Source organism: Cottoperca gobio, chromosome 17 (genome assembly GCF_900634415.1).
Source record: "Cottoperca gobio chromosome 17, fCotGob3.1, whole genome shotgun sequence".
In the NCBI taxonomy this organism is placed as follows: Eukaryota; Metazoa; Chordata; class Actinopteri; order Perciformes; family Bovichtidae; genus Cottoperca; species Cottoperca gobio.
Window position 1 is genome coordinate 4,346,479 of NC_041371.1, and position 20,417 is coordinate 4,366,895.

The 20,417-nt window shown below is 41.8% G+C and overlaps 1 protein-coding gene across 3 annotated transcripts; it reads right to left on the reverse strand.

Moving 5' to 3' along the window:
• Positions 1-3,946: 3,946 nt before the first annotated feature.
• LOC115022731 (vang-like protein 2) lies at positions 3,947-18,608 on the reverse strand. Of its 3 annotated transcripts, none has more exons than XM_029453810.1 (8): positions 18,501-18,608; positions 10,611-10,984; positions 10,150-10,273; positions 9,188-9,795; positions 8,167-8,300; positions 7,787-7,922; positions 7,062-7,305; positions 3,947-6,485 (listed from the first exon to the last, which is right to left on the reverse strand). In XM_029453810.1, the coding sequence occupies exons 2-8, from the start codon at positions 10,679-10,681 to the stop codon at positions 6,225-6,227; spliced, it is 1,578 nt and encodes a 525-aa protein (XP_029309670.1). In that variant the 5' UTR covers positions 10,682-10,984; positions 18,501-18,608; the 3' UTR covers positions 3,947-6,224. The 3 variants fall into 3 exon arrangements, with proteins under 3 accessions (XP_029309670.1, XP_029309672.1, XP_029309671.1); XM_029453812.1 differs by lacking the exon at positions 18,501-18,608 and adding an exon at positions 17,960-18,299; XM_029453811.1 differs by lacking the exon at positions 18,501-18,608 and adding an exon at positions 17,920-18,299.
• Positions 18,609-20,417: the final 1,809 nt, after the last annotated feature.

Below are 20,417 nucleotides of genomic sequence, written 5' to 3' on the forward strand. Positions count from 1 at the left end.
TTGAGCCTCTACACCTGTCTGTGTCCGGCTCCGCCCACTGCTCCACATGGACACGCCCACTTGATGCTGCGTTCACGTGGCATTGAGAAATTCGGACAAAAACGGGACACACAAAACTTAACATCCTGCTGCTTTACAAAGTGATTTAAGTATATTAATTAAGTTAAACATTGACAGTTAATGAGTCCCCTTAATTTAACTTTTCCCTTTTCACACAACAGAGAGAAGAACAGAACAAGGAGAGAATCATACTATTGTATGAATGTTAAAACGTAAGCATTAAATCTTGAGCACATGCTCACTGGAAATATCATAATACTATAATAATACAAAATAAGAGCACATGAATGCCTCAAAAGTTGTTGAAATTCGCAGTAAGAGATGATTTATTTAGTTTTAGCTCTGAATATAAATAAAATAGAACTCACATAATCTTGGTACTTACCATTAAATTAATTAAATGTCATTGTGTCACCTTATACATGGAATAATGTTGTTTAAAGGCCTTATTTCAGATCATGCTCTAACTGATTGTAAATGCTTTAAACTGTACTTTTATTGTGGTTTATTTAAGGTTTTACTGTATTTATGTCTATTTTATTATCCACTCCAATCCTTGTTTATTATCTTGTTCTTTAACTTTAAGCTTACATACATTGTTGTTATTTGTTTTCTTATTGTTAGCTATTTTAAAGCATTGTTTACATCTCAACACCATTATAAATGAGGATACTTCCTCAATGGTTTTTCCAGGTTAAATAATTAATATATACAACAGTTGTTATTGTTTATTGCTATTAGTTATAAGATGTCTAAACAAATAAAACTGGCTTCCCTTTAACATCCATTTCTCCAAAAATGTTGTGTGTTAAAGTAGTTTTACACACCACATAGTACTAACAATTCTCACATGTGGAAGCTTGAATTTCCCAGGATGTGTGAACGCAACATGATTTCGTGAGAAATTCCAAATGATTCATTTTTTCCAAAACAACCAGACTTTTAATCTCTGACATAAAGATGCTCCTGTTGCTTCAGCGAAGTGATGATAACCTCATACTGATGCAGCGTACAGATACTGTAACATGTCTCTTCATCCTCAGTTTAATAGTATAAAGCCTATAAAACAGCAACATTTATTATTTAAAAACAGGCACAGATAGTTACACAAGGGCAAAAAAGGTTGACTCAAATACATTAATGATCTTTTTGCAATGTTTTCTTTGCTTCTCTTCCAGCAGCATGTGCAGCATATGAGCAATAGCCCAATAAACATGTATGTACAGGCTAATAAATACTCATTTCACCGTTATTCAAATACAGCTGTGAGCCCCAAAGGTGAGTGTTGTTCAGGTGAGTATGTTGCAACAGACGTCTGCATGAGTGAGTGTTTTGTGTTGTTGTGAAGCGCCTGAGGGAAACCAGGACGCAGCCACAGAGTGTACGGGCTGTTAGGAATCTGTTTTGAATACATTTCCAGTTATGTTTCTATGTAAACACGTGAGTGACACTCGGAGTGATCGGCCCTCTGGTGCAGCGATTACTTTCTGAAGAACTTATTTTGGTGTTTTTGATTATTTGTGATTTCCCCCAAAAGTTGAGATGATTTGAGATTTTATTGTTGTCCCAATTAAAAACAGATGTTGAGATTATTTTGTATTAATCAAATTTCCAAAATGGAAAACTTGTTTAAAACAAAACAAAGTTGTATTTCAAACACTGTGATTTGATACCCAGCTTCACAATTGCAATTTCAACTTAAATCAGCATTATATTATATTATATTATGTTATATTCTGTGAAAGCTGTGAGTATAAAACAATATTAAGTCAAAGCCCTGAAATCCAACACATGATTTGGACGAATTAAATCGAGTTTATGAGTAGAGATAAATCGATTAATCCATTAGTTGATCGATAGAACGCAAAAATGACTAAAGATGACCTTGCTCCAGCTTCTTAGTTGTGAGAATCTGCAGAATCTATCATTGGGAACTGAATATCTTCAGGTTTTGGACTGTTTTAAGAAGTTGTCACAGGAATATTAAATAAAACCAGTTAAATATATTGCTGCTACCTGACTATTGTATATTTCTATGTCTTTAATATAAGATTACAGATTCATCGTTAATAAAAAATAACCCCCTTATTTCCTTGTGAGGTTTTTTCCACATGAAGTGAAGTAAAAGTCCTTAATTCCCCAAAAAGGGGAACATGAACAGAAACTAAAGATAAATTTAAACTTCTGTTTTCTGAGTGACTTGAATAAAAGCAGCTGTGAAACATCGAGTGACGTGCAGTGAAAACACACTGACATACAGCCTTTATTAGTAAATTGTTAAATTAATTTAGTTTGACCTTTTCATACATGCAAAGTTTAGAAATAAAGAGTAGTATTTTTACAAAAACAAAAGGGAGAAAACGTAATATACAGTATAAAGCTTGACAAGATTTGAAACGCTGTGTTTCTGCGCTCCTCCTTCACACGATGGGCTTCTTATCCATTTTGATGGTCTCGTAGGTGTCAGTGCAGGGAGCGCTCAGACCCTGCAGGACACACACACACACACACACACACACACACACACACACACACGCACACACACGCACACACACACACACTAAGGATTACAAAATAATACATATCTACAGAACAATAATGTGAGCATTTCCTGAGTCTAAGTGTGAGTTTTCTTTTCTGACAGCCAGGTAGGGGAATAAAGATAATAAAAATAAAAGTCCTTTACCATCAGCCGTGCCTTAAGCGGTCACTTTTCCTTCATTTCCTTTTTTAAAAGTCTTTTTAAGCATTAGTATGAGAAGTCTCACCGCATAGATGCCTCCCTCAGCGGGCTGCTTCTGTGGAACAAACACAGTTCACAGGAATTATCATTATATTATTATAAGTGTGCTTCAGCATCAATCGTTTCCTGAGACGCACAACAGACCGGCTCTAAAGGGTTATGTTCCCTCTTTGAGTCGCACGTCTGTAGATCATTTTATTCATTCTAAACTTTGAGGGTCAAGATTTAAAGTTAGCAAGCTGATCAGCAGGAAGTGGGATGTGAGACATTAGTTTGGTGTGAAGACGCACTGGTGGAAACTGTGACTGTGTACGACGAATAAATAATGTAGGTCCGTGGTCAGCTCAAGCTTACAGGAAGTGACTGAAGTTGGCAAAGCAGAAGTGCAGCGTTTAAATGCGAAATACCAAAAAATGAAGCATTTAAATTCAATTAAAAAAGATTCCCAGGACATTTATAACCATAAGTCATTCTTTTGTTTTGTTTTTCACAATAAAAGAAATCTAGAAAAGCTTACCTGTTCGGAATTGGCAGGTTTTTTGCTGACTGGAGTCATCTGTCGAAAGATAAATCAGAATTTAGTGATCCACTTAATACTTAGTTGTACATTAGACTTTAATGTGTGAGATTTAACTGGTGAAAGTGCTGAAATATTCAAGAGGAAGTGAAAAATATAAATAAGGAACAATATGAAGACAGAATAACTTTATGACTTTTTCTATTCAAAATATAAAGAATTTCTGAGTAAAACTCTAAAAATGTTGCAAATAATCTTATTTTTGTCAGAATTATAATCCTCAAGACTGTTCCAACTTTAAGGAACTGTACTGCACTTTCATCATGATGGGGTGTGCGTGTGTTGTTCCTCTTTGTCTTACTCTCAGTCTGCAGTACAGGACGGTGAGAATGATGCCGTAAAAGATGAGAATCCCGTCCAGGATGTAACAAATGTTCATGTCTGCAAACAGAAAACACATCGACTTCATCATCGTCACCTCCATCAGGCCTCATCCGCCTACTGTTGTAACTCCAGGTATCTTTAAAATCTGCCCGTGACCTTTACTCCTCCTCGCCATCACAGGTGAGATTAACCACCAGAAAAAGGCAGCGATGAATATAACGCTTGCATCATCTTACCTGCTGGGCTGCGGATGGAAATGAAGGATCTGTTGTGTTGCCGTCTCGTCTTCTGTGAGTGAGATCGCTCTTCAACAAACTCTCTGAAGTGAGATCTGTGAGCAGCAGTGAACAGGAAGTCCGGGGCTCTCTGTCCGTATTTTTTTTTATTGAAGCTGTGAAACCACACGCCTACCACACTGCCATCCTCTCTTCACAGAAGTTCCTCTAAAACTGTTGTGAAGAAAACACTCAAACTAAACTTCTATGAAGATTTCTCATATCCAGTGACGAGGTGATTCATGAGAAAAGTCATTTAAACAGGAAGTGTGGAACTAAACCCCAAACATCCAAGTAAAGATGGTCACTTTTTCATCAACATACATGTAGCAATGCACGTTGTTCCTCTTCTAAGACGGATGTCACTTGTCAAACCTTTAAAAAATATCCAAAAACTTTAAGGAATAAATGGTTTAATAGTGGAAAACAGGCCTATCACACTATACAAGCTACAGTTACCAAAGAAGAAAGAAAATACAGGACGAATCTACACATTTTTTACAAACCACTTGTTTTTCAAAAGTAAAAACATTGGGTCATAACTTAGGCACCTTTGAAATGATAGAAAAGAAGTTATTATAAAATGTTTTGGAGCCCAAAATAACGCAAGCATGCATTTTGATCACTCTGGTGAAATGTCACACACATTGGACCTCGGATATATATATATATATATATATATATATTAATTTTAAAAAAGGGCTTTTTAAACCATATTTTCACGGGGAAAGAAAAGCGAACAGTCCGTCGTGCTGTAGGTAGATGCAACAGATCGGCTCACGTCTCAACATCAGGCGAGTTACGGCGTTACAGTAAGTTTGGGAAGAGTCCTCCGCGTCTGCAGAGTAAGGCTGTCGGATGGAGGCAGCATGCTCACTGTGCTTGGTTTCAGCTCGTGGCACAAGGCGAGGCGGTGATACGCTACGGAGATACAATCACACGTCTGGTTTGGGATCTTTGTTGAAATGCATAATAATAATAAAAAACAACCTAGAAGTCAGCTGGTAGTTTAACTGCAGCTGCCTGTTCAGGACTTCATTGTACATGATTTACAAGTCTGGAACGAGACCATGACCCCCCAGTTACACCCATGAACATGTGACCTGCATCTGGACAATGAATCAGAGAATTAATCAATCCTCTGAACAAGTGTTTGTGTATCGAGACCATTAAGGAGAGACGTGTTTCTTCACTACTAGAACATGGGCAGTGCAGTTAACCTCACTTCCTGGTGCTGTAAATACTCACTAGCGCTCATTAGTCAGCAGCGTAACACAGTGTCCAGTAAATGAATCTTTTAGTGACGTGTTCCCACTTCTTTTAGGTCATGATGTTGCCTTCTATATATTAAAGTATATTGTTTTATTATTACACAGAATGAAGAACAGCAGGCTTCTGCTTTCACATCGTCATCCAGAGAAGAGATGCAGGTCTAACGGGCACAAATGGGCTCTTTGTTCAGTCTTCTTGCTAAAACTGTAAAATGAATAGTAGATACGCCAGTGTAGAATAAAAGAAAAGCTGCATACGTAGACGATCATGAATACACAGAGTCTGGAGTAGCTGAGGAACGTACGTCCAGTTTTCTTTAGAGTCAGATATAAAAGACATTTTGGCTTTCAGGCCGTGTAGATTTAAAGCACATGATGCTACATTCTGTAAAATAAAATAAAATAAAAAGTCACACCCTTGAATATAAAAACATTTGAAACAAAACGATACACTGACAGGGAACCGACGGTACACCAGTGTCGCAGCGGACCTCCTGTAAGTTTGTTTTTGAGACGCGAGAAAGAGGAAGTGATGTGATCATCCTCTTCTTCATGTGCGGTCATGTGTTGAGTCAGCACAGTTAAAGTAGTCCAGTGGTTACAGCAACAGAAGAAGAAGAAGAAGAAGAAGAAGAAGAAGAAGAAGAAGAAGAAGAAGAAGAAGAAGAAGAAGAAGAAGAAGAAGAAGAAGTTCCCCTTCAGAGAAAGAGTGTATGAACAGCGTCTCCAGCAGAGACTTTACAACACAGGAGAGGAAGAAGTCGAGGCATCTGTTCAGTTCCAACAATCGTTGAGCTGATCTCAGTTTGATATCACAGCATCTGTTGTGATCATAAAAACAGGAGCAGGGATTCAGACTCTCCTCCACTTCAATGGTTTTCTTTGTCACATACAGGAAGTGATTGGATGAGAGTGGACCACATGGCCTCCACATGTCCCGCCACATCAGTGACCCACGGAGAGAAGACGTGCGTTCACACCGAGGTCTCCGACTGCAGCCTCATGACGAACTTGTGGCTCTTTGGGTCGATGAACTCCTCCCCGAGCCGCAGGAAGGGGAGCGGCGTCACCGTGACCACCAGGGAGAAGTCCAGGCGTCGCAGCGAGAAGACCAGACCCTGGCGCAGGGCTGAGGTCACCGGCTCCTCGCTCACTAGAGTCCACTGGCGCCCCCTGCCGTTCTGCTGCTGGTACTGCACGGTGGGGCCCGGGGAGAGGTAACGCTCCAGGAAAGCCTGACAGGGAGGATGAAGGAGGTCAAAGATCATGGAAACACCATTACTTTTAATAGAAATGTGTTTTTGTTGCTGTTATTATAGTAAAAAAAACTCCTTTAACAAAAGCAAGACGATATTGTCACTGAAGTAGGTTGAGTAGACATGAAGGTTAAACATCGTATTGTTCCTGCACAGCTCTACCACCGTGCATGTTGCATGTAAATGTGCATGCATGCTCCTGAGACAGTATACCTGGCCCTAACAAACACAAACTAAAACTTTCTGGTGACAAAAGCACTTTGATAACTAAGTTAAAATGAAACAGAAAAGTCTAAACTAAAATATAATCATGTATGCAGCTTCCTGCAGTCACATCTCAAACGGCTACATTTGGTCTCTTGTGATTTCAAACGGTCTCTTTTAGTTTTAGTGCATTTCAGAGTCGCCGTGCGCTCGTCTGATTAAGTTAAAGATCTGAAGAAGCGTTTGGCTGAAAGGTGAGTTTTCCTTATCATACTGTATTTAGTGTTGGGACACACGGGAGCACCGTCGCTTTATATGCATTTCATTATAGTTTAGGAAAAGCTTGTTCACCTTGGGCGTCATGTTGTGTGTGATGCAGAACTGCAGGTGTGTGAGGATGCTCTCCATGCTGTGGAAGGCCTGCTGCCGGGTGGTCCGCAGGTACTTCTGCATAGCTCGGGCCATTGGGGCGAAGATGGCTTGAGCCGCCTCCCGAGGATCCATCACCTCCCGAGGATGTTTGGGGGACGATGCGACTTCGTCTTCGTGGAGACGCTTGATGTGTGTGAAGGCCTCTTCCACCGCCACGACCAACCTGGAGGGTGCAGAGTCAGATCTTACAGCGAGTGTTCCCTCCACGCAGACAACATGGAGGCATCTCTCTCTCGTGGTAGTTAAGGAATTAAATGGACTCATTTATATCGTTTTGAAGTCACTTATTGTTCTTATATTTTGGATACATTTGAATGGACGTCTTTATATTATTGTATACGTTTGAACCCTGCCTACATGCAGCTTATTGTCCCTATGTTTCCAGCGTGTGCAGGATTAGTTCGTAATCCGGGGAGGTTATTTAGGAGAATGTACATTTCTGGACTCGGCATCGAAACACGAGTCTTATAATTAAAGTTTGTTGCCTCAAATCTGTGTTGGACCAAATCTCTAACATCACGATTGCTCTGCTCTGAGAGCGCGGGACAGGCCTGCAGTTCCCTGCTGTCGGATTATATTTGCATTTCAAACATGCAACATGTAGATCACAGCATGTGTTTGTAAGTGAGGAGTATCTATCTGACCTGGCCTTGCGTTTGCGGACCCTGCGGTCCATCTCGGCCTCCTCGTAGTAGAACTCGTTGTGGGAGTTGTCTCTCCTGCGGGCAGCAGCTGCTATCATGGCCCGGGACTGGCCCGATGAGTTATTGGTGGTGCTTTCTACAAGACAACACATGCAGCGGGGGGATTAGCAGATTGCATTTCAGGTATTTAGTTGATGTTTATCCTCAAGTGAGTAGAAGAGTAGAAGAACAACAGAAAGAAAATAGTTACAAAAAGACCTTCAGCTGCTTTAACCTCAGGACATGTCCCTGAATGTCTCATTGGTTGTGACCCAACGACTGACAATAGAGAGTCGTGGATTAGAAAACAGGCGTCGGAGCCGCCGTGAGGCTGTATTTACCGTCCAGGGAGTAAACCTTGAAGCCGGTCATTTTCTTAGACAGGATGGACTTGGGCAGGTTGAGCAGGGCAGGGTTGAAGACGGAGAAGTCGCTGTAATAACGGTCCAACACCCAGACAGCCGCCCGCTGGATACTGAAACACAGCACGTCAATCATCAGCGTCACAGTAAGTACAGGCCTCCCATCAGCTGCTGACCGCACACGGACAGGAAGTCAAGTGTACACGTGCACGACAATAACAGTCACTCGCACTACAATTTACAAATGAGGTTATTCTTCTAAGCAGAGGGAGAATTCAATCAGATGTTGTCCTCACTAATATACACAAGTCAAATGCATATAAAGATTTGAAAACCCAGTTTACAGTCACATATATAGAGATATATATATATATATATATATATATATATATATATATATATATATATATATATATCTCATTATAGGCGTTAGATGAAGGCGGTTACACCTGTAGATCTATTATTACACTTTAAATTATTATGTACTTTATCCAGGCCATCGCTCCAGGACCCCCGGAGCAAATGTGTCGGGAAAGCTCCGGTCTTACTGTGCAAATTAATTTAGAATTTAATGTAAAAATATGCACTACTAATGCAATTATCAACGGACACAAGAAGGGCCTTGAAGTGGGTCATATTTTATTATTTGATCTTGAGGGCCTGACTTGAAGAAAGCCACTGTTTCGGTTCAAGACCTCCAAGTGTTTTGATTATTTTCAGCATATTCTGCGTTTGTTTAAATTGCCAGACAACAAATCATAAGGAGAAGTAAAACTCCAGCATAGGAAACTCTATTCAATGCACTGAGTTAATGCAGCCGCAGCAGATACTTGAGGCTGAATGCATTAGAAGTCCTTGGAGCTTAGAATACTTTGACACACAGGATCGTATCCTGTCTCTGCAAAGAAAAACTTATGCCATCAGATGTCTGATCACATGTTCTTCTTGTTTGTTCAGGAACAAAACACTTTATAATGATGTTTGCCGTCGTGTCTCTAACCTGAGGTGGCCCACGTTGTAGAACTTGCTGGCCCCGTCCGTGCTCCGGACCACCTTGAGGCAAAAGGCCGGCTGCAGGTGTCGGACCTCCAGCAGCACCAGAGCCAGGTACTGTATGAAGAGCAGCGCGTCCACCAGCGAGGCAGCGTACTCCACAATCCCCCTGTAGTCCCTCTCCCGGGGCTCCAGCACCCGCACGCCGTAGAACAACCAGTACGACGCCACGAACAGGAACACCAGCACCATCAGCAGGCAGCGGAAGACAAAGAAGCGTGGGAGTGTGGCGCGGGGAGGCCGCAGGAACAGCGCCCAGGAGGAGATGAGCAGGACTAGGAGCTTGAAGGCCAGAGAGACGTAGAGGCCTTCGCAGGGCGTGCCGCAGGGCTCGAGTGCGTCGCGCCACAGGACCTGCGGCAGGATGAGGAAGGCTAAAGGTGTGACCAGGGCGAAGAAGCTCAGGCAGCCTCCCACAGCCGGGCCGATGAAGCGCTTGCACTCCAGCGGAGTCGACTCCTCCAGATCTTTGGTGACGCGGGTCAGGTCCTCGTTAGAGATGCTGTGTTCCGAGGTGCCGGTGACGACCGTGGTGGTCTCACCCCAGTTATCATCCTGTCAGACGGCGAGAAAGAGAACGATTAATGTGTGTTTAAAGTTAAAGCCGATAAAACCACTACTTATAGGAACAAACAAACATCCTCAGTCCCTTTAACGAACGCGTACGTCTTCAACACGCTAAGACTCCAGCAGACAACACCTGCTCGGTTCCCAACTGACGAGACAGACGAGGATTCAAAGTCAGACTCTGAGACGTCAGAGGAATGTGAAAGACGACATGTCTATTCTCGACTAAGTGTTTGATTTGACAGTAAATTATATTGAAATAATACTTTCTAGTTTGGTAAAGGAAGAACCAAACAAAACATTTACAAAGAAAAGAACAAGTTTGAAAGCAGAATGACTGACCCGTTCATCTCCGCGGGTCGACTCTGCGTCCAGCAGCGGCTCTCCAGGAGTCTGGATGGTGACCGATTTGTCTCCACGACTGCTGCTGTCTCGGCTCTTGGAGCGGTGCCGATCCCTCCGATCCCTGGAAGACAAACACGACGACACTCAGGGTCACCGGGTGTGTACTCTTTTACTCTTGCACGTGAAAGATGTGCCCATGTAACATAATAGTTTCATAACGGCTGCAAAAGGTTAAATTCTCCTTGTGTCTCCAGTTATGTTGTGGATGTTGCTCAGAGGAGATTAGAAGTTAAGAGTTGGAGAATGATACGTGCTCGTCGGTAGCCTGCGCATACTGACACTCTTGCAAATCGTTCACTTAGTGTTCTCCAGAAAGAAAGTACTGAATGCATCAAGTGGTTGTTGGTAAAGTGCCAGAAAGACGACGTCACAATCTGTGTGACCTGCATTGAACCCACCTGTGCTTGCGGGAGCTTCTGGAGTGGGAGGACTTGTATGAGTAGCCCGAGTACTGGGACTCGTTGTCCATGTCCCGGGTCGGCGGTGAGCGGGCTGTGCGAGCCCCGCCCCCTCTTCCTCCGCCCGTGCCCCGCTGCTCTGCGACTCCTCCCAGCTGGCTCTTGCGCTCGGAAATTGACTTGGCGGTGAGAGCGAGGGGCAGCTTGAGCAGGTCAACCTTGCTCCTGAGGGAATCTATCTTGGAGGTCGATGAGAAGGGAGCAGGAGAAGGGAAGCGGGAGAGCGGGGGAGGCTGCAGAGAGGAGGAGAAAAGGGGTGGGAGAGGACGGTGGGTAGGAGAGTCTCAGCAGGGGAGAGCTGAGGTAGCTGTGACCTGGAAGAGACGGGCAGAGAGAGAGAGAGACGCATCAGTATCTGCTGAGCATCCCAAACAGCTGTTCACGTTTTAACTGCTCTGGATTTATGGTGCATGAATCTGAACATAATCATCAGTCACGAGTTGAACATTTGAAGTGACACCACTGCAGAAATACAGAGGCGGTGAACTTCCTGCTTCGTGTTTACAGTTATCACAGCAGACCATCTCGACGGATACACTTTAAGCTCCCCTGGGTGTATTCTCAACTTCCCTTTTACATAATGCTTTACAGGCTCGGTGTAATATACAACATAAACATCGTTTGGAAACGCTGCCTTCATAGCTTTCAAACATGTCATCTTGACTATGAAACTTTGCACCATATGGTTTTAAGATATGGTTCATTGTGCCGGTAGATGCAGGGAAGAAGAAGAAGAATGCTAGTGAACAATGCTGCATTCAGAATACTGTAAAAAGAGACTTTTGCATGTGTTTTATGAGGAAGGAAATGCTTTCAACAGTCGGGGAGTAGATCTGGAAACATACATTCTGTTTGTTTATGTAAAAACTCCATAGGGCCCCTTTAAGTGACTGATTTATGTTTAACCAAATGTTTACCAATTGTAAACACCACTTTAGGGCCAAACCAATATTAGTTTTTCTAAATACTGAGCTGATGCCGGTCACGTCATCCACGATCGATTTGAAAGCAGCATATCCTCACATCGGAGGAGCAGGAACGAGCAAACGTTCTGCATTTGTCAATCTTCGGCCAATTGTTTCACCTCCGCTTAAAATGTTACGTTTTGATGCATCATAATAATCTTAATGTTTCCGACCGGTCAAGACTAAAACTGAAAATTGAGAAAAGTCCTCTTTTAGAAACACCGGCACAGAAAAAAAGTCCCGCAGAGACAATCAAGATGGGTGTCAGGTTTCAGGAGCAGCAGTCAAACATCAGCTTAATGACACAGACGTGATGCAGAACGACCCTTTGAATCAAGAGTCCAGGTATGTGGTTGTTGTAACAGCGACACACAGAGCACGGCGACACATTAACCCGCTGCCTGTTCTTCACAGGTTAATCATCACACGACTGTACCTCCTCTCACCGAGAAGTGAGCTTTAGCCGGCGTTAGCTCGGACACAATGGCGGCCATATTGGATTACGGTGTTTTCACAAAACTTGTTTGCCCTCTCCCTCCCTCTCGCCGTCTCACATTCCCTCCCGCACTCCCCTCGTCCCCTGGGAAACAGGGCCTCCGCGCTGCCATGGCGATGAAAGAGGGTGTTCAGCTGGAGGGGATTGGAGGTTGACAGTTGCCGTGGAAACCTGACCTTACGCCGCCCTCTGCCACTGTGTTCTCCACGCTGACCCGAGGAAAATAAATCGCCAAAATAAAAGTGTTGGCATGACGGATGCCGGACTGTCACATGCTGGTTAATTGATAGAGGGCGGGGGACGCTCGCTGGCTTTGATTGGACCACTGTGGGAATTGGAGATGGACGTTAGCTGCCATCACGGTCTTACGGGGTCCGGATCAAACTTAATGTGGTCTTTCTGCTGCATCAGCGCCACTTGTGTATAAAACCCACTTTCCTTCAAGCCCAATGCTCCCTGTCCTCGTCATACTTCCTTTTTGTTTTTACTTAAACAATCTCAGATTCATATGTTGTCTTCGGAGGAAGCACCCCTCATCCAGTCCCAATAAAAGCCACTAAGTCCAACCAGACTGGAGAAGGTTTGGGATCCCTGCAGTCAAGAGAAAAACCTCAACATGCCTATTCCAAAACCACAAAACTCAAATGAGTAACAGCCTTTTCCTGGTGTATCATCATAAGCTTTTATCTTAAGTAATGGCAGAAGAACGAGCATCTTATATACAGAGTCGTGCTGCGCTTTTACGCCATATAAAGTGCAGTTGACTGATTCATGCTGACCACACGACATATCTCTGCAGCGGGGGGGAATCTGCCCTCTGAATGTCACGCACATGTCGTACGGTTGCATGACATTACACGGAAAAAGCACTTTAAAACAACGCCGAGAGCCAAGACCTGTCCTTAAGATCGTTGCTGCAAGATTCACACGAAGAAGCAGATTTAAGTGGAGTAAAGTAGAAGCACTGCTGACGGAGAGCGCTCGCACAGTCCCAGACAAACCACATAGTTTCAGACCGGCGAGAAAATCTAAACAGTGTTTTTATCTAATGGCTGAGGACGTTGAGCTGGAACTTGCCATCCCAGACAGAGAAGAGTTGGCCAAAATAACAATCTGAATGCAATGTTTACCTGCCACATCGTAAAAATAACAATTAAGCAATTACAGAAATACTGTCCGCATTTCAAAGCAACTGCAAGACGAGTGACTGATTTACCGTCTGACGGTCACACGTGAAACAACGCCATCATAGATCCTGAGTTTGTGTTTGCATGTCATGATGACTTTCACATGTCTGCCAGTCGGGCGTGTTTGTCATTCGGCATAACAAACGTATCCAGAGCCGCGCAGGGCTCATATGTATCGAAGAGGCTTTAGAGAGCAATGAAAAAGGACGATGACTAAAAATCTAAATGCGGCGCTAAAAAAGGAACAAGAAGTCGTTCAAATCAAAAGTGTTTCATCACTCATGAGGTGTCAGAGTGTCAAAAAGCAAAAGTGCTTCCTGTGTACAAATGGAAAATGTAAGTACAGGTACGGCGGGGGATCACCAAAGCCAAAAGAACCATGAATACAGTACATGTCAAACCCTAACCATCACCCTGACTCAGAATACTATATTGTGATTATTAAATACTTCATTTTCAAAGTTTATTCTTTGTATCTGACAAGTCGTGATATCTTGAGTATTGAATTAAGTCTGCATATACAGTAAATACATCTTTATGATGAATGCCAATATGATTTAGGGAACTTTAGAGGCTACAGGGGAGGAAGAAGTGTGGATCTGTGCAGGTTTAACGATGGATCCTCTCAGTGGAAGCTGTAAAAAGAGTTCCTCCTGTTTTCATTCTGATGCTCTGACCTTTCTGCTATCAAGTCAACGTGACGTCACAACACCCCCGTTTGACCCGCTGTCCACATAATGAGACACATATGGCATGAGAAGCATATGAAAAGTGGTTCGGGTGGTCTTTTAAAGTGGAGCCTACATGAAACCTCAAGTCTTTCAAGGGAGACAAAAGCTTGAATAGAGCATAGAAACTGGTTTGTAACTCTAGCCTCGCATAACCTACCAGGGCAGGATGATATACGACCGGAAATCTACATCAGAAACCGTCATATTGACTTTTTTGGGACATCAGTTCATGAAATATAATATAATATATATATATTTAAGTCCTGAATGGCCATTGAAAGATTCTGAGCTTCCAGACTGGATTTTAGGCCGATTTGGTTGCTTATAAGTCCTTTGTTGTTATTGCAGCTCTTCTCAGATCAACTCTTTTTTATACATATTTTAAACATGAATATCTGATATTAATCAGGACTAGTACTCAGCCTATGGAAACAGTTCTGCAGGAGCTTTGTTAAGTCTAAATAAATAAATAAAACAGACTTTATCTGGACTTGGAGACAACAGGAAGAGTTTGTTACTGGAATGTAAATATGTAGCTGAAACTAGCAGTGGATTAGCTTAGCTTAGCATAATGACTGGAAACAAGGGGAAACTGCTAGCCTGCCTCTGTCTGAAGCAAAATCCACCTAGCAGCACCTGTAAAGCTCAAAATTAACACGTTTAATCGGTACAGGTTAAACAAATCTGACATGACGGGTTAATTAGTGAGTTTTAGATGTGCTGATAGGATCGACAGAGCCTCTGTTAGCCTCTATGCTAGCTGTTTCCAACACACACTGTCCTGCAGTTTGAGACGAGTCTGTCCGTCTCTCTGTCCGACTGTAAGTGAGATCTACAGGGGTGTGGTCCGGTGTTGAGATGGATATGGTTTCCTGTTAACTTAATGAGCTTCGCCGGGACAATTAAAGCACCACAGAGTATAAAGAACGTCTGAACGTCACAACCTGACAGTGCTTTAGATATCGGCTGCTTCTGTGAACTCTTCTTTTGATTCCTTCCTGCTCAGTTTCTGCTCCTTGTTAAACAAACGGTGGTGTGACTCACGTCTCACAGCCCAGCCTCAAAGTCTGACTTCTAAAAAAAGAAAATGACCCTTGTTCACTTCACTCCGGGGCTGCATTTAGGAGGTGCCAACAACAGGCCGGTGCAGTCATCTGTGGAGGTGTGTGGTCTGAGATTAAACAGTAATGACGCTGGGCTTCGTGCCTGAAAGTGCCACAGTTAAGACTGTTTCTTTGGCTCGGACCAGAGGGATTATAAAGCCGTTTAATATCTATCACTAACTGATAGCACTGTTTACTATAAAAGATGAACTGATGCTACTTTATTATGAGCACATTGAGCTGCTCTAGAAATGTCCTTTAGCCAGACATGAGTCCAAAGTCCCAACAGCACCACCTCAGAAATGTTTGACGAGACACCAACGAGAAGAAAATCTTATTCCTCTTTTAATTATAACTCCAAGCAAAGGTTATCTCTCTGCATACACTGTAACTGGTAGAAAGTTTACAGTATTTTTATTCAAACAAAGTTCTTGGCTGCTTTTAGTGCAGACAAAATTAAACGTGGATGCATTTTTATTTAAAATAAAATGGCTTCTTTTTTCAGACAAAAGCGACTTTCTAGAAAACAACATTTATGTTTATGTTAAAGCTATATCTGATTTCTTTCATCGTTGTAAAACATGTTTTATTTCAGCATTATTTCATTAAATCTAACGCCTCCTGTGCGTTATGTAAAGCTGAAGTGCTTTTGTCAAAGAATGTGCCATAAAAATAAACTCAACGTGCCTTGAAAATGTGAAGATATTGATATTAAAAATCTAAAAACAAAAAGGTCAGTCAGTCAATAAACCGCTCAAACAGAGCAATGAAAATTAATCAGGAATTCAGCTGTGAACGTGAAGCTCTCGTCACACTACGTTTAAAACAAGCAGATGTAGGATTTCACAGCCTCTGTTTTCCCAGAGGCAAAAAGAAATCAAGCTGTCATCAAACATTTCAAGCCGCTGGCGCTGAGACAGCAGCTGTCAGGGTGGAGAAGCATCTCCGAAATGACCAGCTCCATTCAACAGCCATTTGAGGCCTGATATGCCAACTGTGAAAATAAGCGTGCACACACCCAGGGCCGAGCAGGGGAAGAGGCTCATCACTGTATCACAGGGCCCCACACACACACACACACACACACACACACACTGCTGCCTGCGACGACATCAGTAAAACCAGCGAAAAACAGGACAACTGCTACTGTCAGCCTTCATGCACACATGGTCAGCAAGCCGGAGCAGGTGTGTGTGTGTGTGTGTGTGTGTGTGTGTGTGTGTGTGTGTGTGTGTGTGTGTGTGTGTGTGTGTGTGTGTGTGTCCAAATCTAACCGGATATGGTTGGCTCAACAGGCCTGTCCTCTGCTCAGTGCTGTGATTCAAAGAGACCCCTGCCAACAATCTGTCTTCATATCCAAACAAAGTATTGAGGAGACAGGAAGTGGTTCGATGAGCAGAGTTCAGATACTCTGGTGCATTAGACAGCGTGGGGCGTGTGTATATATATATATATATATATATATATATATATATATACACATAATAAATCCAGTTAGACAAACATGTTTACGGGTCAGTTCACCCAAAACCATCAACATTACCTTTACAGCCACGTAGGTTGAGTTGCATCTCCTCTGGTTTGGAGATATGCAGAGTGAAATCTAATGTGCGGTTCTTAAAGCTTTAAAAATGACCTTTGAAAAAGTCAACAACACGCAGGGAACAATGAATCCAGTTACACGAGATGATCTACAGATGTAACAGACAGCTGCTTCCATCTTCATGAAGCTTCATGAAGCTGCAACAATAAGTCAACTCGTCGATCGACAGGAAGCTGCTTTAATAAACGAGTCGATTCATCAGGTAGTTGGTTGTTCGAATGCTTCACTTTGACTTCATATACGTCAGATTGTCTCTCAGATGTCACGTAAATGTAAAGTTTTTACAGTTGGTTAGTTTAGAAATCTTTCACACGTTTGCACCTTCAACAACGTTATACAACAAGATGTGATTACAGATGTATGACTCTGCTTCCTGAACGTATTACTTCTGAAGTCAGACATGAAATACCTGCTTTCATCCGGACAACATGTTGCTGTTCAGGACTTTATGAGATGTGTGTTAATTACCAACTGTTTGAATAATCAAAGAATAGTTTTATGTTATTATTCCAGCTTCTTAAATGTGAGAATATATGTTTTATATTATATATAAGACAAAACAAGACATGTTTTAAGTCCCCTTGGAGAAACTTCTCACTATTTCTATATGTTGTATTGATTTAATGACTAGTTTATGCTCTACTGGACAATATTAGGCTATACATATGTATTTACTCAACATTCACAGATACTCCTACACGTGTGTCAACAAAACCTTTATAGTGACCCAGCTGCACTTCCTGTACTGTGATACTGTAACATTCCTGTTGCAGCACATCCACAGCGTCTCTTTGATACTTGATGGTGTGTTCATGTCCTGTTTTATCACCACAGGCTTACAGCCACACTGTGGTGCTTTGCGTCACCAGTAGTTCATTCCTCGCAAAGAAAGCGCACAAGTCTCATGTTCACCATACAATAAAGAAGTTGTAAAGGCAGCCGGCACATGCAGCTCTCACTGCAGCGGAGGAGATCAGGGCCTGTTGCTACTGCACCAACATTACACTGTCTCACTTTGGATTTCAACATTTTAATCGGCGCAACAACGCAAAAGACATTTGGACACATTTTAGCTTCGCACCGGTGGATGTGGTAACATGGAGTCAAGAGTCAAGCCGCATCAATAATTCAGCAGTATTCCACATGCACAAAAGGCTAACTTACTGTGAGGAAGCAGCGAATATAAAAGAGTTGTGCGACCTACTAAATGAGAAAAGGAGGGTGTTGTAGTACAGCAGGACAATGGGAGACTCCCAGGCCCCACTGGTCGCGTCCTGATGCCAAATTATCCCAAATGCTCGTTGCCTTTCTTCCGCCTTTCCTTTTCCAAACGGGACGCCCTCACTGTAAATGAATGGACGTACTCAAAAATTCAAATCCCATCGGCCTATAATGAAACTGGACGCGGTTATTCCCTCCATGCGCATCTCCCCGCGAGCCCTTTTTACCCCCCTGGTAACATTCACAAACACAACACTCTTCCTCCCACGTTTACAATCGCCCCACAGAGCTACGTGGCCTCGGTGAGAACAACAATAGGGACGACGAGGGTCCTAAACTTCCCTGCGGTTTCCCCAAAAAATAAAAGGCGACCATCGCGTCCTGCCGACTATTGTTTGGGGAAAGCGGAGATCTCCGGCGCCCCGAGTCCTCCCCTCTCCGTTCAAGCAGCGCACATGCGCCCACAATCACCAGCAGCAGCATTCAGGGAAAAAATACATTTTCCACACAAAAATACGACTTACTTATTCCAGATTGTCCATTCAGGTATTTTCTCACTTTCCACTTTCTTTCCACTCAGCCGTAGCACCGTGCGCCCGCCTCCGCTCCACTCTGGCCCCTCCTCTGTTCCCCCCCGGGGGACAGGGCCTGTGAAACGGTGTGGTTCAGCCACAACACATCTATTACCGCACACACTGATCATCCTCTGTGTGTGTGTGTGTGTGTGTGTGTGTGTGTGTGTGTGTGTGTGCACTCGGTGAGAAGACGTGGACGTTATTGTGTCACACAATAAGTGGCTCATAAAGCAGAGGAGCAGTTAGTGGAGCTGCTGATGGGAATAATCCTCCGAAACCATCATCATCAAATGTTTTTATTATTATTTTTATGTACAGTCTGCCCTTTGTGGACCTGTAAAGAAACATTTATGTGCCCAGAGCAGCAGCATTTAAAACAATTAGATATAAGAACATCTTTCCTAACCCGAGTAACACATTCAAAGCTTCACTTATCAAAGGAAATAACATTTATTTAATGCTTTTCTTGTAAAACTCGCATTTATTTGATGGTTTATTCCATGATTTGGTGTCAAATTATATAAGAAGTACAAATATTAAACACTAGTTTGCTAAATTGTAGCTTTTAACCATATTGTTTGTATGGATTAAGGGAAAATTAGACTAAAGGTCTTTTTTCAGATGTTTAAATCTTACTATCGTGTTCATATAGTGGCTTTCAGAGTGTTTCATTAAGATGTTCTTATATATCATGTTTCAATAATGTATTACAAACATCAAGGAAACTTCATATGGAGATGAAATCATCTTACTGCTCAGTTCAGGTGAAATCTTGTTTGTATAATCTGACTGATTTCTTACTGTAAGAACAAAATCAACACATTTAAACCTCTTGAAAAACACTTTTTACATTCAAAATAAAGAAGAAATTAATGTTATTAAGTATTATTAAAACACCACAGAGGCTTCACGAGAGAAATGTGAGCAGTCAAAGATGATTAGCAGGATAAAAACATTCTTTATTATATCAATTATATAGAATTTATTTGATCTAATCTTTGCATTTTGGTGAAATCCTGCAAAGTTTACCGTCTTTAAGCCTCTCAGAGTTGAACATGCATCGGATGAGCTCACAACTCATTGACTATGTTTAAGGGGTCAAAAGGTCAAAAGGCTGAGAACCACTGGAGTCATTACAGAAAGCGAGACGATTGTTCTTTCTGTGATTCAGGCGCTGAAGAAACATGTGAACTGTGATTGTGCAAAACTTTGTCCTCAGTTTGACCATTTTAGTTCTAATGCTGACACATTTTGGCAAACGAGGAATAATAATTGAGAGATGATTTGTGATGAAAAGTGTGTAATTCATCTTATTTCTTGTAACTCTCCAACAGCAGGAGCTTTGATAAAGGCTGGTTCGCTCAAATGCATAAAAAATAAAATGCTTTTTACTGCACTTCATTTATCTGTCAGCTCTTTACTGTGTTATTAATCATGTATTATTATTATAACGACAATTACAACTTTATTGAGCCCTTATATATATTATATATATATATATTATAATATATATATATATATATATAATATATATATATATATACTATATATATATATATATACTATATTATATTATAATATATAATATATATATACATTATAATATATAATATATATATACATTATAATATATATATACATTATAATATATATATATATATATATAGTATTGTTTTAAAAGCTCCTCCTTTACAAACTGCAACATTAAAGTGATGAACACATTAATGCATCAATAATTATAATTTATTTATACTACATATATTATTCTGAAATGGTCCGTTGTGCAGAATGAATATTTTTACTTCTGGTACGTTAAGTACATTTTGAAAGCAGGAATTGAACTTGTAACAGTCCGCACACACTTCA